We start from the raw sequence: 22149 nt of genomic DNA, 5'->3' as shown, positions 1-22149 counted from the left end.
ACCTACCACTAAAAGTTCTGTAAATCAGTTATGAGAAACCAATAGTTCAGGTTCTAGTTCATTTTCAAAATTAACCACATTTATTAAGTTACAGTACTCCATTTACTTATTACAGCAAACTCTCACAGAGGACAGAGTCCTAAAAAAGTGCAACTTGAAACAATGCCTCCAGTTACAGATGTTCTCCTATTAGCAGGCATACATTTAGCATATATGGGAACACTAAGAGAATTAAAGAAAGGGACACAGAAGGGGCTCTAAGGCTGACCCCTACCAGATGAGAGAAAAGCTTTCTTTGGAAAATGCCCCACCATCACCACTCCAACCCACCTTTATTTCACCTGCTCATCATGTTCCAGGGAGCACAGTGACAAAGTTATGTGTAATATAGTAGGAACATAGATTTGGTTTAGAAGGGAAATTCACAGGGTAAACTATGTCATTTTACAAAAGAAGAAACTGAGGCCTAGGCATGTTGGGTAAACTCGTACAAAGTCAGATAGTTATTAAGCATCGGAGGGATTGCAAACCCAGGTCCTCTGACTCCAGAGCCAGAGTCTTTCCTCTGCACTATACCCAAAGTCAGCAAAGGGCATTAAAATACTGGTTTCCTTCACAGACCAACAATTTGGGTTAACAAAAGCAGTATGATACAGAAAGCACTACACCTGACTAAGACAAAGGAAATACTAGTTCTATGGTCTTGACTTTGGAGTCTTGGCTCTGTCACTGACTTGCCGTTAGACTTGCTGTTACCTTTACCTAGTGCAGTCACTTCTGAAAACAACAAAATCGTAAAGGATCTTTAACCTCCCTTCTCGCCTTTATCTGTTGAGGCAAATACCCCCTTCATAGTCAAGTGGTAAATGATACCTTGCTATACGAATTAATCAGCTTGTCTAAAACCTAAATAAAATCTATGAACAGAAATGTTCATACTACGTTTTAATAGGAGGAAAAAGGGTTAATTTTACATGACAGGGTAGTGGAGAAAGAGTTAGCAGAACAGAAGGTCAAATCTGAGCAGAATGCTCTCAGGGAGGAGATTCAGAGGAGAGGGAAGCACAAGAAGTAAAAGACAAAGGCAAACTTTGCCTTCCTACCCCCTAGATTTTGTCAAAGACCCTACCATACTATCCCCTCAAAAACGTGGAGCATGGAAAGTTCTACTATGCTATCAAGTGTGCATAAATACATTTGATATCAGTAACTGGGATCCAACTGTATATTACCTAGCAGTGTATATGTACCTCAAATTGTGCCATTTAAAAAAAAAAACACTAGGGCAATGGTGTCAAATTAACATACAGTTTCTTGCAAGTAGCATATAAGCTTAGAAAACCACAAATTAACATTATCTATGTTGTATTTTATCATTATTTCAACATTTTTCAACTACATTTTAATCTGGTTCAGACTTCTATTCATTTAACATCTCTGCACTAGGGGAGCTTGTTATTGAAAAAAAAAAAAACTATTTCCTTTAAGTTTGGCAAAATAATTCACCATCCCTACCACTCCACAAACTGTAACAAACTGCCACTGGGTCTGGGCAGGGTGGCAACAGAAAAAGTTAACCAAGTTGCAAACTCCCAGATGTAACTGGTTAAATAAGGAACCCATCCTGAGACAGTATTAGCAAAGGAGAAAAGGACCAGAAAATCTAAACTCTAGTGCCATCTATCAATAAGGAGCTGCGTGACTTTGGGCAAATTATTATCCCCACCAAAAAAGCCCATGAAAAGTGATAATCTGTTCACCTCCAATCTAACTATTTAAAGACGCTTGTACTCATGTGTATTAAATACCAAATGTCAACTTCCTATTAATATAATTTCCCAAACTTAAGGCTGCTGTTTAGATACCAAATGAACAATTTCTTGGCATTTTTACTTTCAATACATAGATAGTGATGTTCAACTATTTTTAATCCTTTGGCCAGGCTTTACCTATTTTTCCTTTCACAGTGATCTTTGAACTGTGCTAAGTATCAAACCTCTAACCATTTTCTCGTTAACTGATTTTCTAAAACAAGTTATTTTCCCCCCAAAAAAAGTCTGTCATTTCATAGCACCTTCACTTTTACTTCTTTACTTTTACTACATTATGAAGTTCATTCAATCCTCAAATTAAATCTTACCTGTATCTCTTTTTCTTCTCCCAAGAAAATAGCACCTTAAAAATTCCATAACTCTTCAGTCTTTAGATATTCAAAATTACACACCTTGTTTCTTTTTTTTGCTTTTTTGGAGGGCAATTGGGGTTAAGTGACTTGCCCAAGGTCACACAGCTAGTTTTTGTGTTAAGTATCTGAGGCCGGATTTGAACTCAGGTCTTCCTGACTCCAGGGCCGGTGCTCTATTCACTGCGCCTCCTAACCACCCCAAAATTACACACCTTGAATCTGAAAACCAGGCATAAAAATCAGCAACTACTTCAATCAATGAATTCTATTAGCCTGGCAAAACTTAATACTTTGGTTTCCTTTAGAAATTAATTTCATTTCTTTATATTAGTTAATTATCCAGGTATAATGGCCCGAAACAAAACTACAGACAAACCCCAGTGGTTGTTTTTTTAAAATATTTATTAGGATTATGATTTAAAGTGTATACTACTCCAGTTGGGTAAACCACATTTAAGAATTTGACTGCAGGACTTTAGATTCAGCCAAATGAGTTTTGTTTTATTTCTTAGACGTTATGATTTTTAAGTTTTTAATACTTTAGCCAAGCTCAGGTCACTGCAGTGTAAGATGTACTGAACCCACTCATGCCAAGTTAAATCTGCCTACATGGAAACAGAACTGATCAGCTGTGGAGGTTAAGGGACCAAAGGATCAAGCAAGGTTAAGAAGTTCTGGTTTCCCAAACTAAACCATGTTTTAAAGTTCAATGTATACTGCTCTTAAAAGACCAAAAATGTCTTCTAAGAGCTATGCTTCCAAAAACAAAAAAAAGAAAACACAAAATATCACACACAAAGGCAATCTTCCATGATTTGTTTTGAAACTGGCACAAGAAAGGCTTCAAAATCCTAAGTGCTGGACCTTTTTTCCTTCTAAGTAATTATTCCCCATTCTGCTCATGGGGAGTAGTACATGCATCTTAAAGGTTTATTTTGTATAGGGCTGGCAAATATAAGGACTGGGACATGGGAGTAGGAAAAGGGAAAGGAAGTACTTTAAGTGACAAGTAACATTTGAGATTAAATGAAATTGAAAAAAAGTAGCCAATATTAAAGTTTAAAAAAGTTTAATGGAGCCTGTCAGGCTTATAAATTGTGTTCTGGCAGACATTAAGACCTGCTTTCTCTTACCAAAGAAAATGGCACAAGTTTATCAAAATTTGACAATTTAGTGTAAAGGGTACTAGGACTAAGGTTCAGAGCACCAACTGAAAACAAAAAAAAACTGTTATTCAACTTGGAAAAGAGGAGCTAGAACAAAAGAACACAAGGGATGGACTAAATCAATGTTTGTCCCACTACCTCAAGCTCTCTTAGGCAAAGGAGGGCCATCCCCTCTTAGCGTCACATCAATACACCCCAACCTCAGCATTCAACTTACAAGCAAGAGAAAAACAAAGATGATCCGCGATGCACTTCTTGGTGAATTCTTATTAAGTGGAAGGCTGGGAAAAGTGTTTATAATACATAGGCATTTTCCGTTTCAGGTTAAATATGACAAGAGCACTATAATTCCACCTGCGGCTGTATTCCTTACAAGAGGCAGAGAGAGAGACAGAGAGAGACAGAGAGACAGAGACAGAGAGAGACAGAGAGAGAGAGAGAGACAGAGAGAGACAGAGAGAATATGTGTGTACCTGGAGAGGGTGTGTGTGTCTGTGTCTGTTGTGTGCATGTTCTGCAAAAATGGATGATTTTTTAAATCATCCCTAAATTTTTTTCTTAGAATGGATTTTCATTTCAAGCTCAAGTATGAAAAATAAGGTCAAAAAAGAATCAAGAATTTCAATTCATTGCTAACTTTTAAAATTCTATTCACATCCTACCAGGCCAATGAGTATTATGGTCAACTTTAGCGCCAAATTTCATTTAAGTCTTCACAAGACTCTAAAGTGGTTCAATAAACTGCAAACTTTAACTAAGTGCTATAATTAGGTATTAGAAAATCCCTACATTGATTTGCTAGGGTCTTGGGACAAAACAGGAAATAACTCATAATGGGCAAGGAAACACTCTTGTCTTTGTCCTACATGATGTAAGAATGCCATTTAGTAAGTTACAGTGACTGGCAGGCTTACATTAAGTTCTTCATCTAATGAACACATACATTTGGTTCAAGGTATTAGAAGATGAAGAGAAAACATGCTTCAAAACATTGTAGCTATAAGAGGTCTTACATTTGTCCAGGAGTCTATTTGAAAGGCCTACCTAACAATTACAGAACCTGCTGAGATTCCACCTTTTTAAGAAGGATATTCCAATTGGTTTTCCCTCCCACCCCCCCTTTTTTATTCAAACAGTGATCATATCTTGTTCATAAGCAGGCAAAATACATACCTTTAACCCTCCCCCCAGCCCAGAGCTAACACCTGCCACAAACATGGGCATCCATGAGAAATGCAAAACTGGATATATAGTTGCATACGATACCTACCCCTTCACTAATACTGAACCCAAAGGAAGCCTATTCTCAAATTTCACGACCTCTCTAAATTTAGGCCACTCAAGAGTGTAGTCTGCAGTGCTTACACTTACCACAAGGACAGTACCAGCATGTAAATAAGTACATTATATCATTTCAAAACTGAAAATTTTAAAGTCTATGAGGTTAATTGGGGAAAAGTTTAATATTGCTACTTTTAGAGTACTAAAACACACAAAGTGAATCCAATAAAGATCCTTGTATTGATTCATATTAAGTATTAATTGCATGACCATCATAGCACCTCTTTACATTATTACACAATCACCAGAATTATCAACTGCTTATTTTAAAACTAAAAAGGGCACAGTCCAATATTTATAACTTGCACACCGTTACTATATAGAAACTAGGTGCATGGTACAGTGCTGCGAAAATGGAAGCCTGCAGATTTGACAAAGATGCCAAGTCATGTTTCAGACAATTTCAGTCAACTGGCAAATACTGTTGAAGCAAAATACTCAACACAGCAGGAAATAAAGGACAAAAAAGCATTCTATAACCAAATAAACATCTGATATTTCCTTTCCCTTTAAGAATACAAGTAAGGTCACTTTTAGCCTTGGAACGGATACATGTTTGCCTATGATGATCTTGCTAACTACTACACAATATCTGATGTCCTCTGCTAGGATTATAGTTTAAGAAAGCCATAGTTACAAGAGGCATCTACTGTAACACCTAAAACTTCCTTTATGGCAATCAATATTGAATTCACTTGTCTTAAACAGTGAACAAGGGAAGATGGCCTCATGTTTCCTTTTCAATAGTATGTTGAGGATCAAGTGGCTTTCAAGCAGCATGGTGGGTTTGAAGATTTTGCAGTTTAGATCATTCTGTTGCGTTTATGAGTTGGTGAGTCTGTAATGACATCGCCACATTGGGCTGAGGTACGCTTTCTAGTTCCACCATTGTCCAAGTGGAGTGCCATTTCTTCTGATATGAAAGTGTTCAAATCCACATCATGGAGTCCATTTCTCCTTCGACTAGCATTCGATCCACTGCTTACATGAGTAGGAGAGCCTGGAGTACTTGAACGAACGCTTATACTAGCCATTGCGCCACTAAGACCTAAGAAGAGGAAAAAAAAAGTTTTAAAAGTTGCACAATAATGCTATGAAATATAACACTTAAATTCTGCATTCTATCACATTATAAAGTAATGGTATTATTGCTGCTTGCATTTTGGTTTTTGTAGAAGGGTCAACCATGGAGAAAAAGTAAATGGCCACCTGCCTACAAAAAAACCCCTCAATTTAGGGTATATATGTATTATTACTATTATTCCATAGTATGTAATTCTTTTGATATGTATTCTCATTTTAACAAGGTCTGAGTTAGCTGATTCCAAATCTTTACTTCTCCAGACTATTTTCATACTTAACACACCTCTAGGGCCCAACCCAACAATTGTGGGGACTCCTCGGACTAAAAATTATTCAACTAATCTAGCCTCACTGGGTTTTTTCCCTTGCAACAATAGCCAGACTTTGATTAAAAGTCTTTCTGGATTTTGGCTTAGTTCTAGAAAATTCAATAACAGGATCAAAATCCTGCCTTATTCTACTTCCAGATGTAATGATTATGACACCTAATGTCATGTCTGGGGAACCACGTCTATGGGCTCTCTCCATGAAGTCAGACCTCACTATTGAGTGACCTACATAACTTTAAGCCTTCAAAATAAGCTTGGGGCAAATCTGGAAACCTGTATCACAACTATGTCTATATTCAGGAAAAATTGTTACAGAAAATTACACCACAGTCAGTGGCTTTAAATATTAAATTATGCTTTAATATGAAATTATGGTTCCTTTCATGGTTAATTAAATTTGTCATACTACAACCCTACATAATCAACATTCTAAGACCAACAAGCTTAGAAACACGGCTTTAGATTTTTGTATCCATAAAAATTTTGCTGAAAATGCCACAGTCAAATTTAGCATATTCATTAAGTACCTACTATATAAAAAAGTACTATTCTAGGCACAAAAGATACGAAAATGAGAAAATAAGATGGCCCTTGGGAATTCTACAATCTAATTAGGGATGAGAAGTGGAGCTAAGGCAATAACCTAAACAAAGTACTTAAAATAATATGGGAAGAGATCATTTTCAGTTTTAAAGAAGAATAAAGAGAAAGGTCATGGAAAGTTTCATGGAAAATGTGGTATCTGAGTAAAAATATGTGGACACTGAGTAAAAATAATTTTGATGGCCAAGATTTAATGAGTGGCTTGAGTAAACAGGAAACGAAATCACTGAGGTAGGAATGGATGAAATGAGCTCACAGACCACCTACTGTTATAGGATGGCCAGAATATGTGTTAAGAGAAATAACATAGAACAAAATTAAAAAGGTATCTTTGAATAGTCAGCTAAGGAAGTAGTATGTTGATATTATCTTTTTATGAGCAGGCTAATGATTTAGTCAGATCTGTATAACAGAAATATTTTTCTGGCAGTCATGAAGGACAGACTGTATAGAGAAAAGATTAAAGGCAGAAGAAAGCATAAACTGGGATAACAATAAAATCAATAAAGAAAAACACAAAAGATACCATGGGACATCTTGTTGATTCTACAGGACCTAGCAAACAGTTGTATGGGGTGAAGGGAAAAGAGCCCAAAACGCAGAGGTTCTTCATCTGACTACACAGAATGGTCATGTAACAGGGAAAGTTTTGTGAGGAAAAGGAGATTTGGAGTCTGAGGGAAATTAGTTCAGTTTTAAAACATGCCAAGTTGAAGGGTACCAATATGAACCCTAGTAGAGTTGTGGTAAATATAGGGCTGGAGCTCGGTATAGTGTTTGGTTTTAGCTATTAAGGAGATGTGGGAATTCATGGCAGAGATAATAATTAAAGTCAGGGGAATGAATGAAATTCCCAAGACAAAAGAATATAAATTAGAATGGTTAAATAAGCACAAATGTCATTGAAAGAACTGGTGGAGGGTACAGAATGTTTTATGAACAATCAGATATATTCTTCAGTATTAGGTGGCTTAATCTGTTTTTAGTTGTTAGATGGAAGCGTGCATGGGAGAGAAGATAAAAGAAAAGCAAATCCATAAGTGAGTAATATAAAAACAAGAAGGCAACAATAAAACTTATTTTTTAATGGTTCTGGTAGAAAGGGAAGCATTAAAGAAGAGGAGAGAATGATAGATAAAAGGTCTCAGAAGGATGAGGAGAACACAGGGCACAAAAGGGGTTATTAGCTTTGGCAAGCACAGCTACTTAACTTCTTCTAGAACAGAAAAGGAACATTTGAAAATAGGTTTTGAGGTATGGAGTAGGGAATATGATGGAGATGACAAGATGGTATTAATCTTAGTCAAGTAGAAGGCAAGGTCATCTACACAGGCAGGTAGACTAGGGACAGAAGGAATTGATATAGCTAAGCATCCTTAAAGAACTAGCCCCTGGATGAATTAAAAAACTGAAAGAGGTTAAGTGTCCAAAGTTACAATTACAAAGCAGCAGGGCTATGACTCAAGACAGTTTTTTCATTGAAGTCTAGTGCTTTTTCTATTATACTATGCTGTGGAAAGAATAAAAGTGAATCAGTGAAAAATATAAGTATTAACAATCCAAGAATATGGGGGGCAGGAGGGCAGAAAGGTAGAGGGCAGTGAATTGTTCAAACGAATACCTACAGCGTCAGGATTGAAGACAGAAATAAAACTAGAACAGTGGTAACTAACATGGAAAACAGGGAAGGAAGGATCAAAAGATTAATATAAAAAAGTTGAGATTAAGTTCCTGTGAGCAAGAAGGAGGGACATAAAATTTAGAGGGGAACTTCAGAGTCAAAGATTTTGGTGCATAAGAGCTCCAAGTGATAGATTTAAGCTTGTGACCCGAGTGAAGGTGAAGTTCATGGGAGTGGCAAAGTACAGCCAGGATATGAAAAGAATTCAAAGCAAATGAATACTAATAATTAGAAAAAGGCCTCAATTAAGCATTTTTTAAAGGAAATAAAAAGTATAAACCAGGGATGAAGACCAGTCAAGAGAGTGGGACAGATCAATAGATGGCAATAAGGATCAAGACAGAATAATAAAAGCTAGTGGCACGATTAGTAAAGGGTGAAGCTGTTAAATGAAGGTTGACGGACCAAGGACAGAGAAAAGACAGGGAGAAAAGAGTACACAAACTCCTCAGAAGTCTATAAATTCAGAGTTGGTTCCGGGTCCCAAGAGAACAGCTAGTCCATTTTTCAGATGAGGAAACTGAGGCTTTCAGTGGTTAAGTAAGTGACTTGCCCATGGTCACCCAACTACTAAGTGTCAAGACTTGAACCCAAGTATTCTTGCCACTGAAGTTGAGCATGCTATCCATATAATTCATTTCTTGATGTTCCTATAAAAGAAGGGTCATGAGAAGAATGGTCAGCCCTGAAGAGAGAGGCTTCAGGAAAAGACTACATACTTACCTCTTGAAGGTGAAGACTTTTGTTAAACATTCACTGTAGAAAATAGGTAAGACTTTTGAACTTTTAAAAAAATCAAAAACAAAAAGGCATGAAAACAAAATAAAAGAAATTGGATGGAAATTTTTAAAACAAGGGTACACTGCTAACTGTCATAATAAACTATCACTACTACCTACTCCATGTCTAAATTTTGCCTGTTCTCCAAGGTCTTTATATACTCTGGTCCCATCTTATCCAACTTCACTTCTGTCCAACACCTAATAATCTCCCCCACTGCCTCCCCTCTTCCAACACATACACTATCCTCATTTCCCATCTCCTTGTCTTATATTTAAGCTATTTCCCTTCCTGAAATAACTCTTCTTCCCTATCCCCCACCTAAAATTCTATCATCCCTTTCTTCTTAAGGCCCAGATAAAATTCAAAGAATCTCTATTTCAGATTTAACGCCTCCCCTTTCTCTGCAACACTACACAACTATCAGGACCACATGGCTCAGAATTTAATTACTGTTTCTGAAGTGGTTTCAGGTTCTCCTCCTCTGTCTCCAACTACATATTCCATCCTTCAAGGGTAAGAATCATGTCTCATATCTTGTATCTACTCCCCCAGAAACTAGCATGATGATGAGCACGTATATACTTATTAATGAACTGAAATAACTTTCCTCGTTTTTTGTACAAAATAAGTTCATCAATTCTGAATAATAGTATAATAACAATAACAACCATTTTACATAGCACTTTGAGGTTTGCAGAACACTTGACAACTCTCATCTCATTTGTTTACAAATATCTCACTTCATCTTCACAACCCTAGAAGGGAGGTACTATTATTATGCCCATTTTCAAATGAAGAAAGCTGATGCAGACTGATTAAGTGACTTGCTCAGGGACACAAAGTTATTTTATAAACTATATTCAGACATAAATATGACCACCACGTATTGGAATACCCACTGTATTGGAACTGACAGTCACTTTGGACTTTTTAAACAAAAAAATAAACACCTCATGCCCAGGCCCCAACTTTCTCTCATCTCTCCATCACCCTTTACAATATAGGTGAGCAGTCTGGGGAGTATTTGTACCTAGACACCACAGCAACTGCCCATAATTAACCCTATATATAATGTTATAAAACTGACTTCCTAAGCAAATTTGGCCACAGAATATTTTTATGCTTAAAATATATTGATGAAACCTATAATGCCAAGGAGAGAGGTTTGAAAACATGGAACGCCCTCCAAAATAACTCAAATAAGAAATTTTGGGACACAGAAGAAATTAAGAATACTGTCATAGTGAAAAAAATTTCAGTCAAACAAAACTTTTGGTGCCTACATGTTAAATTTAATAAAGGGAAAGAAACACTAGCACTTAAGTGTCCCATATAATAACTATTCACAAAAGCAAACAGTTTAGGAAATGTTTTAATACTCCAGTAGATACGCATGTAATATTCCAAAATTTCATCTGATTTTTGATCACTTCAGTTCCTTTATGTGACTTACATAGGAAACCATTCATATCTATTAGTGTCAGTACCTGGTTCTATAGCAGTTTAAATATCACAATGGAATACTTGTAGCCACATTAAGTTCTTCCAATCATGATCACATGTTAATGTATTTCCTGTTATGTAGTACTACAAATATTTAAAATGTAAAATAATTAATTAAAAATTAAAGTTTTAATAGTCTATGAACCTTAACTTGTCCATTAATAGCTACCTGATATCTGAAGTAGTATCTTTTCCAACTATACTATAATATAGTTAGATATACTATCATGCTATTCAGAAAAGTCATCTATTATTAAAGATATGTCATTTGGTGACATTAACATACCCAAGCCTCAATAGGAATCATTTATTCTAGCAAAGTAATGAAACTTCATGTCCTGTTTTCCAGTGAAGTTTACCTGCCTCCTTCTACCATAAAGAGAACATAAATTTCTTAAATGTCAACTATTAAAATGAAAAGATTTTAATGGCCTGTATTTTATTTTTAAAACCACTTGAAGTCTGCTTTGGGAAATCTTAACCAAAGCCACAGAAATATCAAACCAACTTAAACTCAAACCCAAACTGAAATATTTAATAATTCAGAAGTAAAAATTAAGCTTATTACACATTTAAAGGAAACTAGGCAGTACAACAGTTTACACAATATAAGCTGACAGTTTTTAACTGCCAATGTTCACTATGGAGCTATTGTGGGGAAGGGAGACAAAGAAATCAGAAATAAAGCCTATGATTTAACAACTATCAATTATACCTTTGAAAACCAAATCTAGTTTTTAGGAGTCTAATTTAAGATGCTAACAATGAAACAAAATCAAATTTGGAGGTTCATTTAATATACTCTAGATTAGATGGTTAAAGACAAATTAAGAGAAATTTTATTCACTATCAACAGAACCTGTTTTCAAGAATAAACTCATGCTTCTGGTTATTTCAAAGAATCATGTAAATATCTGTACTACAATGGATCCTCCTTTTCATAATCAGACTAATTACATTTAAACTTAAGAATATGTATTTTCTGTCTCTAAAATTTAAATGAATATTGAGCGAGAGTTAAAAAGTAAGGTCGATAAGTTGGCAATGTCAATGAAGTGACTAATGAATCCCACTACCAATTTTACTGTTTGCCAAATCTGACAAACTTATTTCAATGAGACAGCCAGTAATTCTGCAGTAATCTTGTAATACCTAAGAAGTATTGAACTATGCAAATTAGCACTCATTGGGAAAAAATACAAGCCATAATGAGAAAATACAGAGCTTCACAAAGTCAGGATTCATGTCAGTTAGTTTTGCTGCTCTACTGTTCTGCTAGGTCTTGGGAGATCCCACTCCTAGAAAGCAACAATTTTAGAACCTCACAATCAGAACAATCAAAATTGATCAAAATATATACTCTATTATATTTGGCAATATGTAAAATGCCTTGTAATGCACAAATGCCAAATATTTTCAATGACAACTTCTTGCTTTTGAAATTTATACTATTCCAACACATATAAAATCATCCTCAATAAGGTAATTTCTGAAATTATGTAAAAATTCCACAAAACAAAGGATCTTACATGTGCCAGAAGAACTCATTGTTTTAACAATTCTTCCCCACTCCACCAGTCTACTCTTGGTCCCGTTTCATTCGCCACTCTGCTGTGCCTCATTCCCACCCACCCCAGGAAATTTTGATTTCTAATTCTAGATTTTGTTAGCGAAATATAGATACCGAAGATACACATGTGATCAGTCACAGCAAGAAACTTCAAATTATGAAAGTAGACCAAAATTCTTAAGATTTCTTTTTATAATTTCAATACTAAATCATTTCTCATAGAATTGAGTGTTACAAGTGAATTACTGTTGTTTTTATTACATGGTGCTAGAAGAGTTATGTTCATAATGACCGCTGACAGGCTGGATCTCTAATTTCACTTGTCCTGGGAACTCCCAGAAAAGGAAACTCTTTTAAGCTGGGGTCCATGTAGATTTCAAAACGTCCATGAACTCCTATGAATTTGAATGGGGAAAAAAATTATATCTTTATTTCCAACAAACTACAATTGAAATTTAGCATTTCCTTTCATTATAAATATAAGCAACAAACCACAATAATATTAGCAGCACCTGTGACTTTTAAAACCAACAGAAATCAGAAATGTTCACATTACATTAGCTACATTATGTCAATGAGATTTCAACTATGACATGCACATCACCTCAAAGATCCACAGAGTTAAATGTACTTACTCAAGCTAAGCAAAAACACTTTTTCACACTGGCATCTTGAAATTATAAAATTTTAACTTTAACTTGCCTATATTTTCAAATGTATTGTCTTATTAACAATTTTAAAAGCATACACATTTTTAATATCATTACTTTATTTCAAACTGTTTCCTTTTAATCCTATGGGGTTTTTTTTATTCATCTAAAACATTATTCTGAGAAGGGTTCCAAAGGCTGCAGACTACCCAAAAAGTCTATAACACAAAAAAGTTAGGAGCTCCTGTCTTAAGAGTTGCATGGAGGGGCGGCCAGGTGGCTCAGTGAGCAAGAGCACTTGGCCCCAGAGTCAGGATGACCTGGGATTGAATCCGGCTCTGATACTTAGCACCACACCCAGGCTGTGTAACCTTGAGCAAGTTACTTAACCCCAATTGCTTTAAAAAAAAAAAAAAAAAATATATAATAATAATATAATAACTTAAGCAAAGAAAAAAAATTCTTATTAAAAAAAAAAAAGATGCATGGAGCACTGAGAAGCTAAGTGACTTGTCTGCCTCCAAGGCTTACTTTCTTTATATATCCACTCTAGCACACAACCTCTCTCCTAATGACCATGAGACCTCAAAAATGTTATCAACCTCCTTTTGGGAGAAGAGAGAGGAGAAAAGAATAGACTTTTAGACACTATGATTTTCTCGAGTACCACATTCTAGCTACATCTTAGAAAAGGCAAAAAGTCTGACGGTATCCAAAGAAAATGAACCAGGATAGCAAAAGGTGAAGGGGACCATCAGGACTTGTTGGAAGAGGTGGTTTTAGCCTGAAGAAGACAGATTTCATTGGAACCACAAGAATAGTCCATAAGTATCTGAAGGGTTGTCAGGTATAAGAGGGATTAGATTTCTCTATTTAATCCTAAAGGGCAGAGCTAGGAATAAAGAAAGTCAGACTTAAGCTTGATTGAAGGAAAAACTTAAAGAATTAAAGCTCATTCAAAAGTGAAGAGTTACCAAGGGAGGGAGGGAGTGTGTCCTGTATCACTGGAGGTTTTCAAGAACAAATCAGATGACAACTTATCGTTGTCACATTGTACAGGCTCAACTAGATGACCTCAGAACACCCTTCCAAATATGACCATTTGTGAGTGTAAATTAATTATTAAGGACTAAACACAGTACATTACAGTTCTAAGTGCATGACTACTTATAAGCAACTTTAACCCCATTTTTACCTTTTCAAAAATAGAAGAAAAAAAAAGACTGAAAGACTATCCCTTTAAACATAAACAATTGTTAGTTCCTAGGGCAGGAACCCAAATAACTTAAATTTAGTGAGAAAAGGAAAATTTAAAACTTTTCATCTTTTAGTGCACTTTAATGGCTTTAATGGCGATTGTACCCTAAAGGTTGGTTTTTTAAAACACAATTTTAAAAATACAAGCTTCAGAAAAGCCTTTAAAAGAAAAAAATTTTTAAGTAATACAATTTTAAGCAATTAAAGTTGTCTTGATACATTGACTTCTTATAATTTAAACTCCAAAGTTCATTAACACTAGTGTTCCAAAATTATTTATAGTAGGACCAATAATTCCAATAGCATGCATGCAGCCACAGTTTTCTTCAATAGAGAAGGAAAGAATAAAAGTATACAGGACTTTGAAAAAATACAGAGATATAAAGTATCCATAGGTCAATCCCAAAAGTTTTGCTACACATGAACTTCCCCTTAACAACAGTAGTAAAACAAACCTTAAGAAAAAAATTTTATTAGCTTATATACTTGACAATACATATTTAACTATATGAACCTGAGATTTTTCTACTTTTTTTAAATGGCAGGGGTGAAGGAAAAACAAGAGGAGGAACAAATAACTGAGAGGAAAGAAAACTGAATACAAACACTAAATTGATACTTGAATATCTAATAGTAACTGCTTAAATTTTACTGAGCTATTAAAAAAAAAAACCTTGGGTTTCAAAGACTCCCTTTTAAATTATTCTTTCTACAACTTTCTACATCAACTATGTTGCTCTCTGGCCTGTTTTAATTTCCTAATTATTGGACCCAAACAATTCTCCTTACTCCCACACCTCTCTTATTCCAATCCTTGCCTCCCAACTATACTTCTCTGCAACTTGTAATACACAATCAGATAAACGGATACATCAAATAAGTGGTTCAGATAAATGATCCACTTCTCTTCCAAATGGCTAGGCAAGTATTATAACCTTGATGGGAGAAAGTAAAACCTGAGTGACTTGGGCCTGGAATCAGAGCCTTTGAAAATCAGAACACCAACATACCTTGGGTCCAGCACTGTCCTAGGTTATCAGAATGCCTATCCTGGAATATCAAAAGGATCAAACTTCTCATAGGAGTAGGCAGGAAGCTGGCACCATCTTGTAAAGTTAAGGTTCTTTTTAAAATGGTATTAAAGCTACCAGAAATTCTGTATTCTCCTATTCAATTTATACTAAAGCAAGAATTTTTAAAAGAAATTTGCTAATGTGTCAAACAGCCCCATTTTACAAAGAAAGGAAGCAAAGCAAGAATTTTTTAAAGTAGTTTTCCAAAGGCACAAGGCAAGACATTAATAGAGCAAGGAAATAACTTATTCATCCTACAGATTATTACCCAAACGTGTAACTAGGAAAATATGTCAAATATACACTACTTAAATGGTGTTTATTATTCTACCAAGAAATTTTACCTAAAACTCTAAGTTATAATAAAAGGATGTTACAGGTTATCAAATCCAGACCACTCCTTTTGTAGAAGATAGACTGAGACCTAATGTTAAGTGGCATGCTCAAAGATATGTGTGTGTGTGTATAGTAAAATGTCAGAATTCAGATTTGAAATAAGTCCTTCTATTCCAAATTCAGCATTCTTTCCACTGCACAATGCTATCCTGCCCAATTGTTCCTCCAGATCTTTATCATCTAAAAATTATTTATGCAAAGAAGAAATCAGAGCTCAAAACAAAATGCTAAAACTCTTTACTTTAAAAAAAAAATTACTTAAGTCCACAAATAAGAACTTTACTAAAGGCCCTTCCTTGTTCCTTCTTTGGTTCTCCAAACAAGAAACCAGTGATACGGCTGAAATTTTTAATACTGTATTAAGAAACATGATGTTCTGATAAGTGAATTTTAGATATGAACTTAAGAGAAAAATTAATTTGCAATGTTTCTACATTTCATTACATCACAGTTGTACCTGAGAATAGACTGAATATATTCCTCAAAAGGTAAACAATACAAAAGAGATGCCTACTAAGATCACACATCACATACTCATTTAGAAATCTGACAGCTATTATTCCAAAGTTATGAGACATCAAATAATTCTGGAGTTTGAGTCTAAGTTTATGCCTAGGTCAAAACCTGTTAATCACCTAAATTCAATACACAGAAACCAGTAACCAGCAAGTTTTATTAAGTCTGTTTCTCCCACATTCTACACACATAAATCAACTGTTTACTTAAGTCTGTTTATTACAAAGACTTGTCTTTTCAGAAAGGTAATGATGCGATTTAATCAAAATGTATCCATTGCTGCTAGTGGTAACAGAAACAATTTATCAAAAAATTTAATATTTCTTTGCCAAAATAAAGTCAAACCAGCATTTAGTTTCTTTTTTTTTCTTTTTTGCTTTTTGGAGGGCAGTTAGGGTTAAGTAACTTGCCCAAGGTTACACGGCTAGCTTTTTTTTGTGTGTGTGTGTGTGTGTTAAGAGGCCGGAACTGACCTCGGGTCCCCCTGACTCCAGGGCCAGCGCTTTACTCACTGTGCCACCTAGCTGCCCAAGCATTTAGTTTCTTAACCAGAATCAGGCTGAGAAAGAGCAAATACATTTCAGTTTCCTGAGGTGATTGAAATCACAGGATTTAACCAAAAGAAATATTCTTGGTCCTCAAACTTTGGTTCCCACTCTTCCACCCTAAAAATCCCATACACTCAAATTACCATTTAAAACGATTTCCTTTAACAGAATGCCACCTTTGAAGTGAACAAGATTTTTTGTTGTTGTTACATAATAAATTCCTAAACCATGTAGAAAAAATATATATAACATCTTTATTAGCTCTGTGTTAACCAACAAATTCAGTTAAATCTTTGCTTAACCTAGCACAATAACGACTTTCTCAACAGTATGGATTCTATCACAACTTTTATCCAACTTACCCAGAAGAAATTCCAAGAGGTTACAGGGATAGACTTAAAACAGAAGTCTCCAAGCCTCAAATAAGTCACTCAGCTTTGGTGATGAAAAAAGCTCATACTTCCTCCTATTTGACCCATAATACTCAAAACGTGGCCCAAAAGTACATCTATTTTGCCTCCTCTCTTCAGTTGTTATTTCCCATTCTTCCCTTCTACACTCAATCCAACCCTTTTTTCCCATCCCAGCTAAACTAGGCTCCACTTTCCCAAGTTGACAACTAGCTGATACGATAAACTGTATGTGCTAATAGAAGGACTAGGGCAAAAACACCTTAAGGTCATAAGACCGAGAAGTATGAAGATGTAAGCTCCCACTGCTACTGCTGGTTGACTTACTGAAAATCTTTAAAGTTAAATTTTAAATTTAAATTTAAAGTTATTGAGTGGCTTAAAGTTGCAAAAAAGCAGATTTAGGTTTGGCATAAGTAAACACCTCCTAACAAGAAGAGCTATCCAAAAGTGGAATGAACTGCATGCACTTGTAGTAGGTTCCCTCTCGCTACATCTTTGAAGGCCGACCGACTGTAGATGTTATAGATCAGAGGTCAGCAAATGACAGTTAATCACCACAAGCTAAGAGAGATTTTTTTTTACATTTTTAAGGTTTTATTGTATTTAAAACTATAAAAACCATTCTTAGCTCCCTGGACATACAAAACAAGTAGCAGGCTGGATTTGACCAGTGGGCCTTCTGTATAGGTCCTTAAATTGAACTATATGGTCAAATTCTGTAAGCTCCCTAGAATATCCTTCCTCTTAGTTCCCAAGACATTAATGTGTATTATTATAAGGGTCTTCCAGTGACAAATTATTAAGTGGTCTATTAGTTTCTATAAAAATCTGACACAAACTAGAAAAATATACAAACTATAAGAGAGTTCTTCACAGTTCTAAGGAGAAAACTGTTGAAGGAGTCTCTTCTCCATTAATAGGTTCCAACTCCTTCCAAGTAACTCTTAGTTTCCAAGATCATGTTAAAGTTCAAGCACCTAAACAAAAGAAGAGAAGGGTCTTCTTGAAAGATTTAAAGATGTAACTGGTATATTTGGCCACAATACTTTCTGAATCACAAGCTAAACAAGCACTGAAACTCAGGGTAAACCAGTGGTCTCCCTCCTCCCTGAAACTTAGGTTTTAACAGATTCAGCCAAAAGGAGCCATCAAAGTAGATCCCTATCATTAACCCATGTTTGGTGCTTTGAGGGCTTCAAGTTGTTGGGATGATAAAACATGAATGGGCATGAACTAGAACAAAATGTCACTTTAATTTCTATTAAGGCTATGCAGACTTTACCTGTAATTTGTTTAGTAACTTTAAACTTAAAATGTAGTTTTAAATAAAGTTTGAACTAGTCTGTAGGAAAAAAAGACAACAGAAAATATTAGGTGCCAGGGAGGCAGTATATGGAATATGTTCCTTTTGCTAAGTATATATGCTAAATAAGGTAGGCTAAAAATGAGTGGAGTTGGAGTCAATAGATTAAGGTGTAAGTCATTTATCCGCTGAGACTCAGTTTCCTCACTCACTAACTGACTACTTCCTCTGTATATAAACAATTCAATTTCTTTTATGTAGACAGCTGAATTCCATAAAGGAGACTGTTTTCTGTGAATATAGTTTTTCTAAATGTATAAAATGCAAGTAACACCAGAAAGAGTCATACCTTAAGTCTTATTAGCTAGTACTTAGCTAATAGCTTAGTGGGATTAGTTGACAGCCAGCTAAGAGTAAGAATAGCACAAGAGGCTGAGAAAAGACAGGTTTGTATAAAGATGCTACTCCACATCATGGCACAGAGGTGAATGAGATCTAAGATTTATGCCAGCACAGTGGCATGGTATGGCAGGTTGAAACAAGGTGGAAAGCATTTAAATATAGTCTAAAAAAGCCATGTCTACTATTAAAAGACCATACCAATTAAGGGCAGAGAAAGATCATGATCATAAGGTAGGTCACCAGGGGCTAAAGTTTCAGACTCAAGATAACCACTTCCCCCTGTAAACTCCTATGCCCTCCCCAATTAAATGCAAATATCCTTCATCCAGGTACAATCCTCTTCCCACTGTCACAGTGAAGGGGACAGAGGAGTAAAAAGTTTGGAGAGCATGCTAAAACTTTTAATTTTTTTGATGGGACCAATGAGCTGTCATACAACTAGAGAAACTAATTTTCATTAAAAATGAAACCTGAAGAAAAAGCTTACTGATTCTCTTCAGAAATATCCAAAAGTAATGAAAACATTTCAAGTATTTATAAATAATAAAAAATTTTCTATGAAAATAATTATAGCTTATGCACTGAATTCCATTGGAAGGAATGAAGATTTAGAGAAATTTTGTGGAAAAATTTAGCAAGATCCTTCAAACTAAATCAATGTATTTTGATACTTGGGGACTTCAATTACAAAGCTGCCAGGACAGTGAAAATTATTGGATTATAAGATTTAGGAGCAAGAAAGGAATCTAAGGTCTATTCAGAAGATTCACACTTGTGAATTTTCTTTTGTGAAAAGCGTTATGAATGCTTTCTTCAAAGAGAGCCCAAAAGCAATGGACATTAAAAAAACCATTGTTAAAATGAAGTCTAATTAATCATTTGAGAATCAGTTTCTAGATGCATTCTGTTCAACCCCTTATAACAAAAATTAAAGTAATTATCAAGTTAGGAAAAAAGATAAAAGATGAAAAAATATTGGGTACAACAACAGCAGCTCTAAATCAGTGTTAAAATTAGTTAATTCTGATAAACTGGAAATGGACAGAAGACATTAACCATCACCATTTTGAAACAATAGATTCAAAGTGGTTGCCACAATAAGAGAGGTCAGAAAAAACTTTAACCAAGACAAACTCTATGCCAAGAGACATGATTGTCAAAGGGTTCCTGACAGGGGGTCCATGAATTTTTTTTTTTAATTTTAAGAACTGCATTTCAATATAATCAATTTCCTTTGTAATCATATGTATTTTATTTTATTCACCTAAAAAATTACTCTGAGGGTCCATAGGCTTCACCAAATTACCAAAAAAGGGTCTATAACACACAATAAAGGTTAATTTTATAATGATGATATATGGATAATCATGACTATAAGAAGTTGTATCTTAGAAAGCATTTGAGAAAAGCAGACTATAAAGAGCTCAGTCAGAGATCAGCCCTAGAGCATTTGCAAATAGAATGTCAACAGCTGAAAAATAAACAAATTTGTTGTCATTTTTATCTTGACCTATTTTCAAACAACAACCGTATTCTATCACCTCAGCAGTCAGTGTGATCTCTGTGGAAATGTCACTAAAAGGATGAAATAAGCAAAACTTGGTTCCAAAATATAACTTTGTATTTGATTAGATCTGAATGTAATCAGAACAAATCCAGATTAGAGGCAACACATTTTCCTTTTTTTTTCTTTTTGAAGGTCAACTGGGGTTAAGTGACTTGCCCAAGGTTACATGGCTAGTAAGTGTGTCAAGTGTCTGAGGCTGGATCTGAGTCAGGTCCTCCTGACTCCAGGACCGGTGCTCTATTCACTGCGCCACCTAGCCACCCCGGCAACACATTTTCTAAGGCAGACTCAGCTCAAAATAAGACAAGTCAAAAAGGGAAAATCCCATAATTACAGAAGAGATTATCACAGTGCAAATAACACCCCCCCCCCAAAAAAAATGACCAAGAAAACTGTAAATACTGAAACATATCTTTCTTTAAAAATAAAACTATGAAAATGCAGAGGTCATGCTTGGTTAAAATATGAAAGAAAAATAGGTATGCTTTCATAAATGGCTTTCTACAGCAGACATCTTTAAGGTCATAAAACGGAGAAGTGTGGAAATGTAAGTTCCCACTATTATTGCTGGTTGACTTACTGAAAATCTTTAAAGTTAAGACAATAAAATATAGCTTTCAAGACTGTTTGTTCTTCAAGCAAAATATAAAAGAGGAAGAAATGAGGAGGTTGAGATAACTGGACTCTCAGGGCCCTTCCAGCTCTAGATCTAAGGATCCTTTGATCAATAGTTACACAAGGTGTTCACCTTTACCTTGGAAAGTATCCTGCACAATGTCCCAGTAAGTCTTACTGTAAAGAGGTATTTGGGGATTTACCAAACACCACAAAGGCTTCCTAATGGAACCCCTACAAAAACAAGAGTAGTCTTACCACGCACTACGAAAAAATAAAATGGATTAAAAACTTCATATTGCCTAAATTGTGCAAGTACCTAGATAGGTAATTCTTGGAATTACAGGATCTAGAGCTAGAAGGGATAAGCTATTATCATCTAGTCTATATGCCTTCATTTCATAAATAGATGCTGAGGCACAGAGAAGAAAAGTGAGTTCTTCAAGTAGTTAGGACTCATACTCAAGTTCCAACTACAAAGCCAGACAGATGTTGCAAGTGGACCCAGAAAGGAGAAAAAAAAAACAGAAAAATTGTTGATAACACTTGAATGTTAAGTCATGGATCACCATGATCTTGCAAGAAACAAAAGTATAAGTAACCCAAAGGACAATGGAAAATTTGAGTAGGCATAGAATCCCATAAGTAATCACTTTGGATCACATATACATATTCTCACTGAGCACATACATGTGTAGCGAAAATGAAAAAGAAAAAAAAAGGAAAATGAAAAAGAAAAAAAGTAAACAGTTTGAGTGCTACAATGGTACCGGCAACATTATTCAGAGAAAGACCTCTTACATATGAGATGCATCTTCTATGAAGGACTTATGGGAAATGACAAGAATGGCACAGGATGGAAAGGTCTTTTATCTCAATTGTAAGGATCAGCTGGTGAAAGTGGAAAACTAAAATATTTAGTTAGAAATAATTTTTCTCTTCAAATCGGGCCTCTAGCAGTGTGACCTTGGGCAAGTAATTTAACCCCAATTGCCCCTCCCCCAAAAAAAGGGCAAAATAAATTAATTTTTCTCCAAATAAGCTCTCATTTGATATAACCTTGCAAGAATGAATGAAACATTTAAGCATTCACTATGTGCAAAACACTGTAAATAAATGCTGGGGATTTATAGAAATAGAAAAGATAGTCCCTACTCTCAAGGAG

General features: G+C 35.2%; 1 protein-coding gene across 2 annotated transcripts in view; it reads right to left on the bottom strand.

Annotated features, from left to right (window-relative positions):
* Nucleotides 1–57: 57 nt before the first annotated feature.
* The window catches only part of HAPSTR1 (HUWE1 associated protein modifying stress responses), a 48234-nt gene continuing 26142 nt past the window's right edge, over nucleotides 58–22149 (bottom strand). The window contains exon 4 of one of the 2 annotated variants that reach the window (XM_069085678.1): nucleotides 58–5740. In XM_069085678.1, coding sequence (XP_068941779.1) covers nucleotides 5496–5740 — 245 coding nt within the window. In that variant the 3' untranslated portion in view covers nucleotides 58–5495. Of the gene's footprint in view, nucleotides 5741–5779; nucleotides 12640–22149 lie in introns of those variants that run through there. The other variant, XM_069085668.1, reaches the window with a different exon arrangement.

Source organism: Petaurus breviceps, unplaced genomic scaffold (genome assembly GCF_028583685.1).
Source record: "Petaurus breviceps papuanus isolate PSGF00001 unplaced genomic scaffold, PetGlider_PUasm1.0 118, whole genome shotgun sequence".
Lineage (NCBI taxonomy): Eukaryota > Metazoa > Chordata > Mammalia > Diprotodontia > Petauridae > Petaurus > Petaurus breviceps.
The sequence above is the reverse complement of the archived record's forward strand: the minus strand, read 5'-3'. Positions and strand labels throughout refer to the sequence as shown.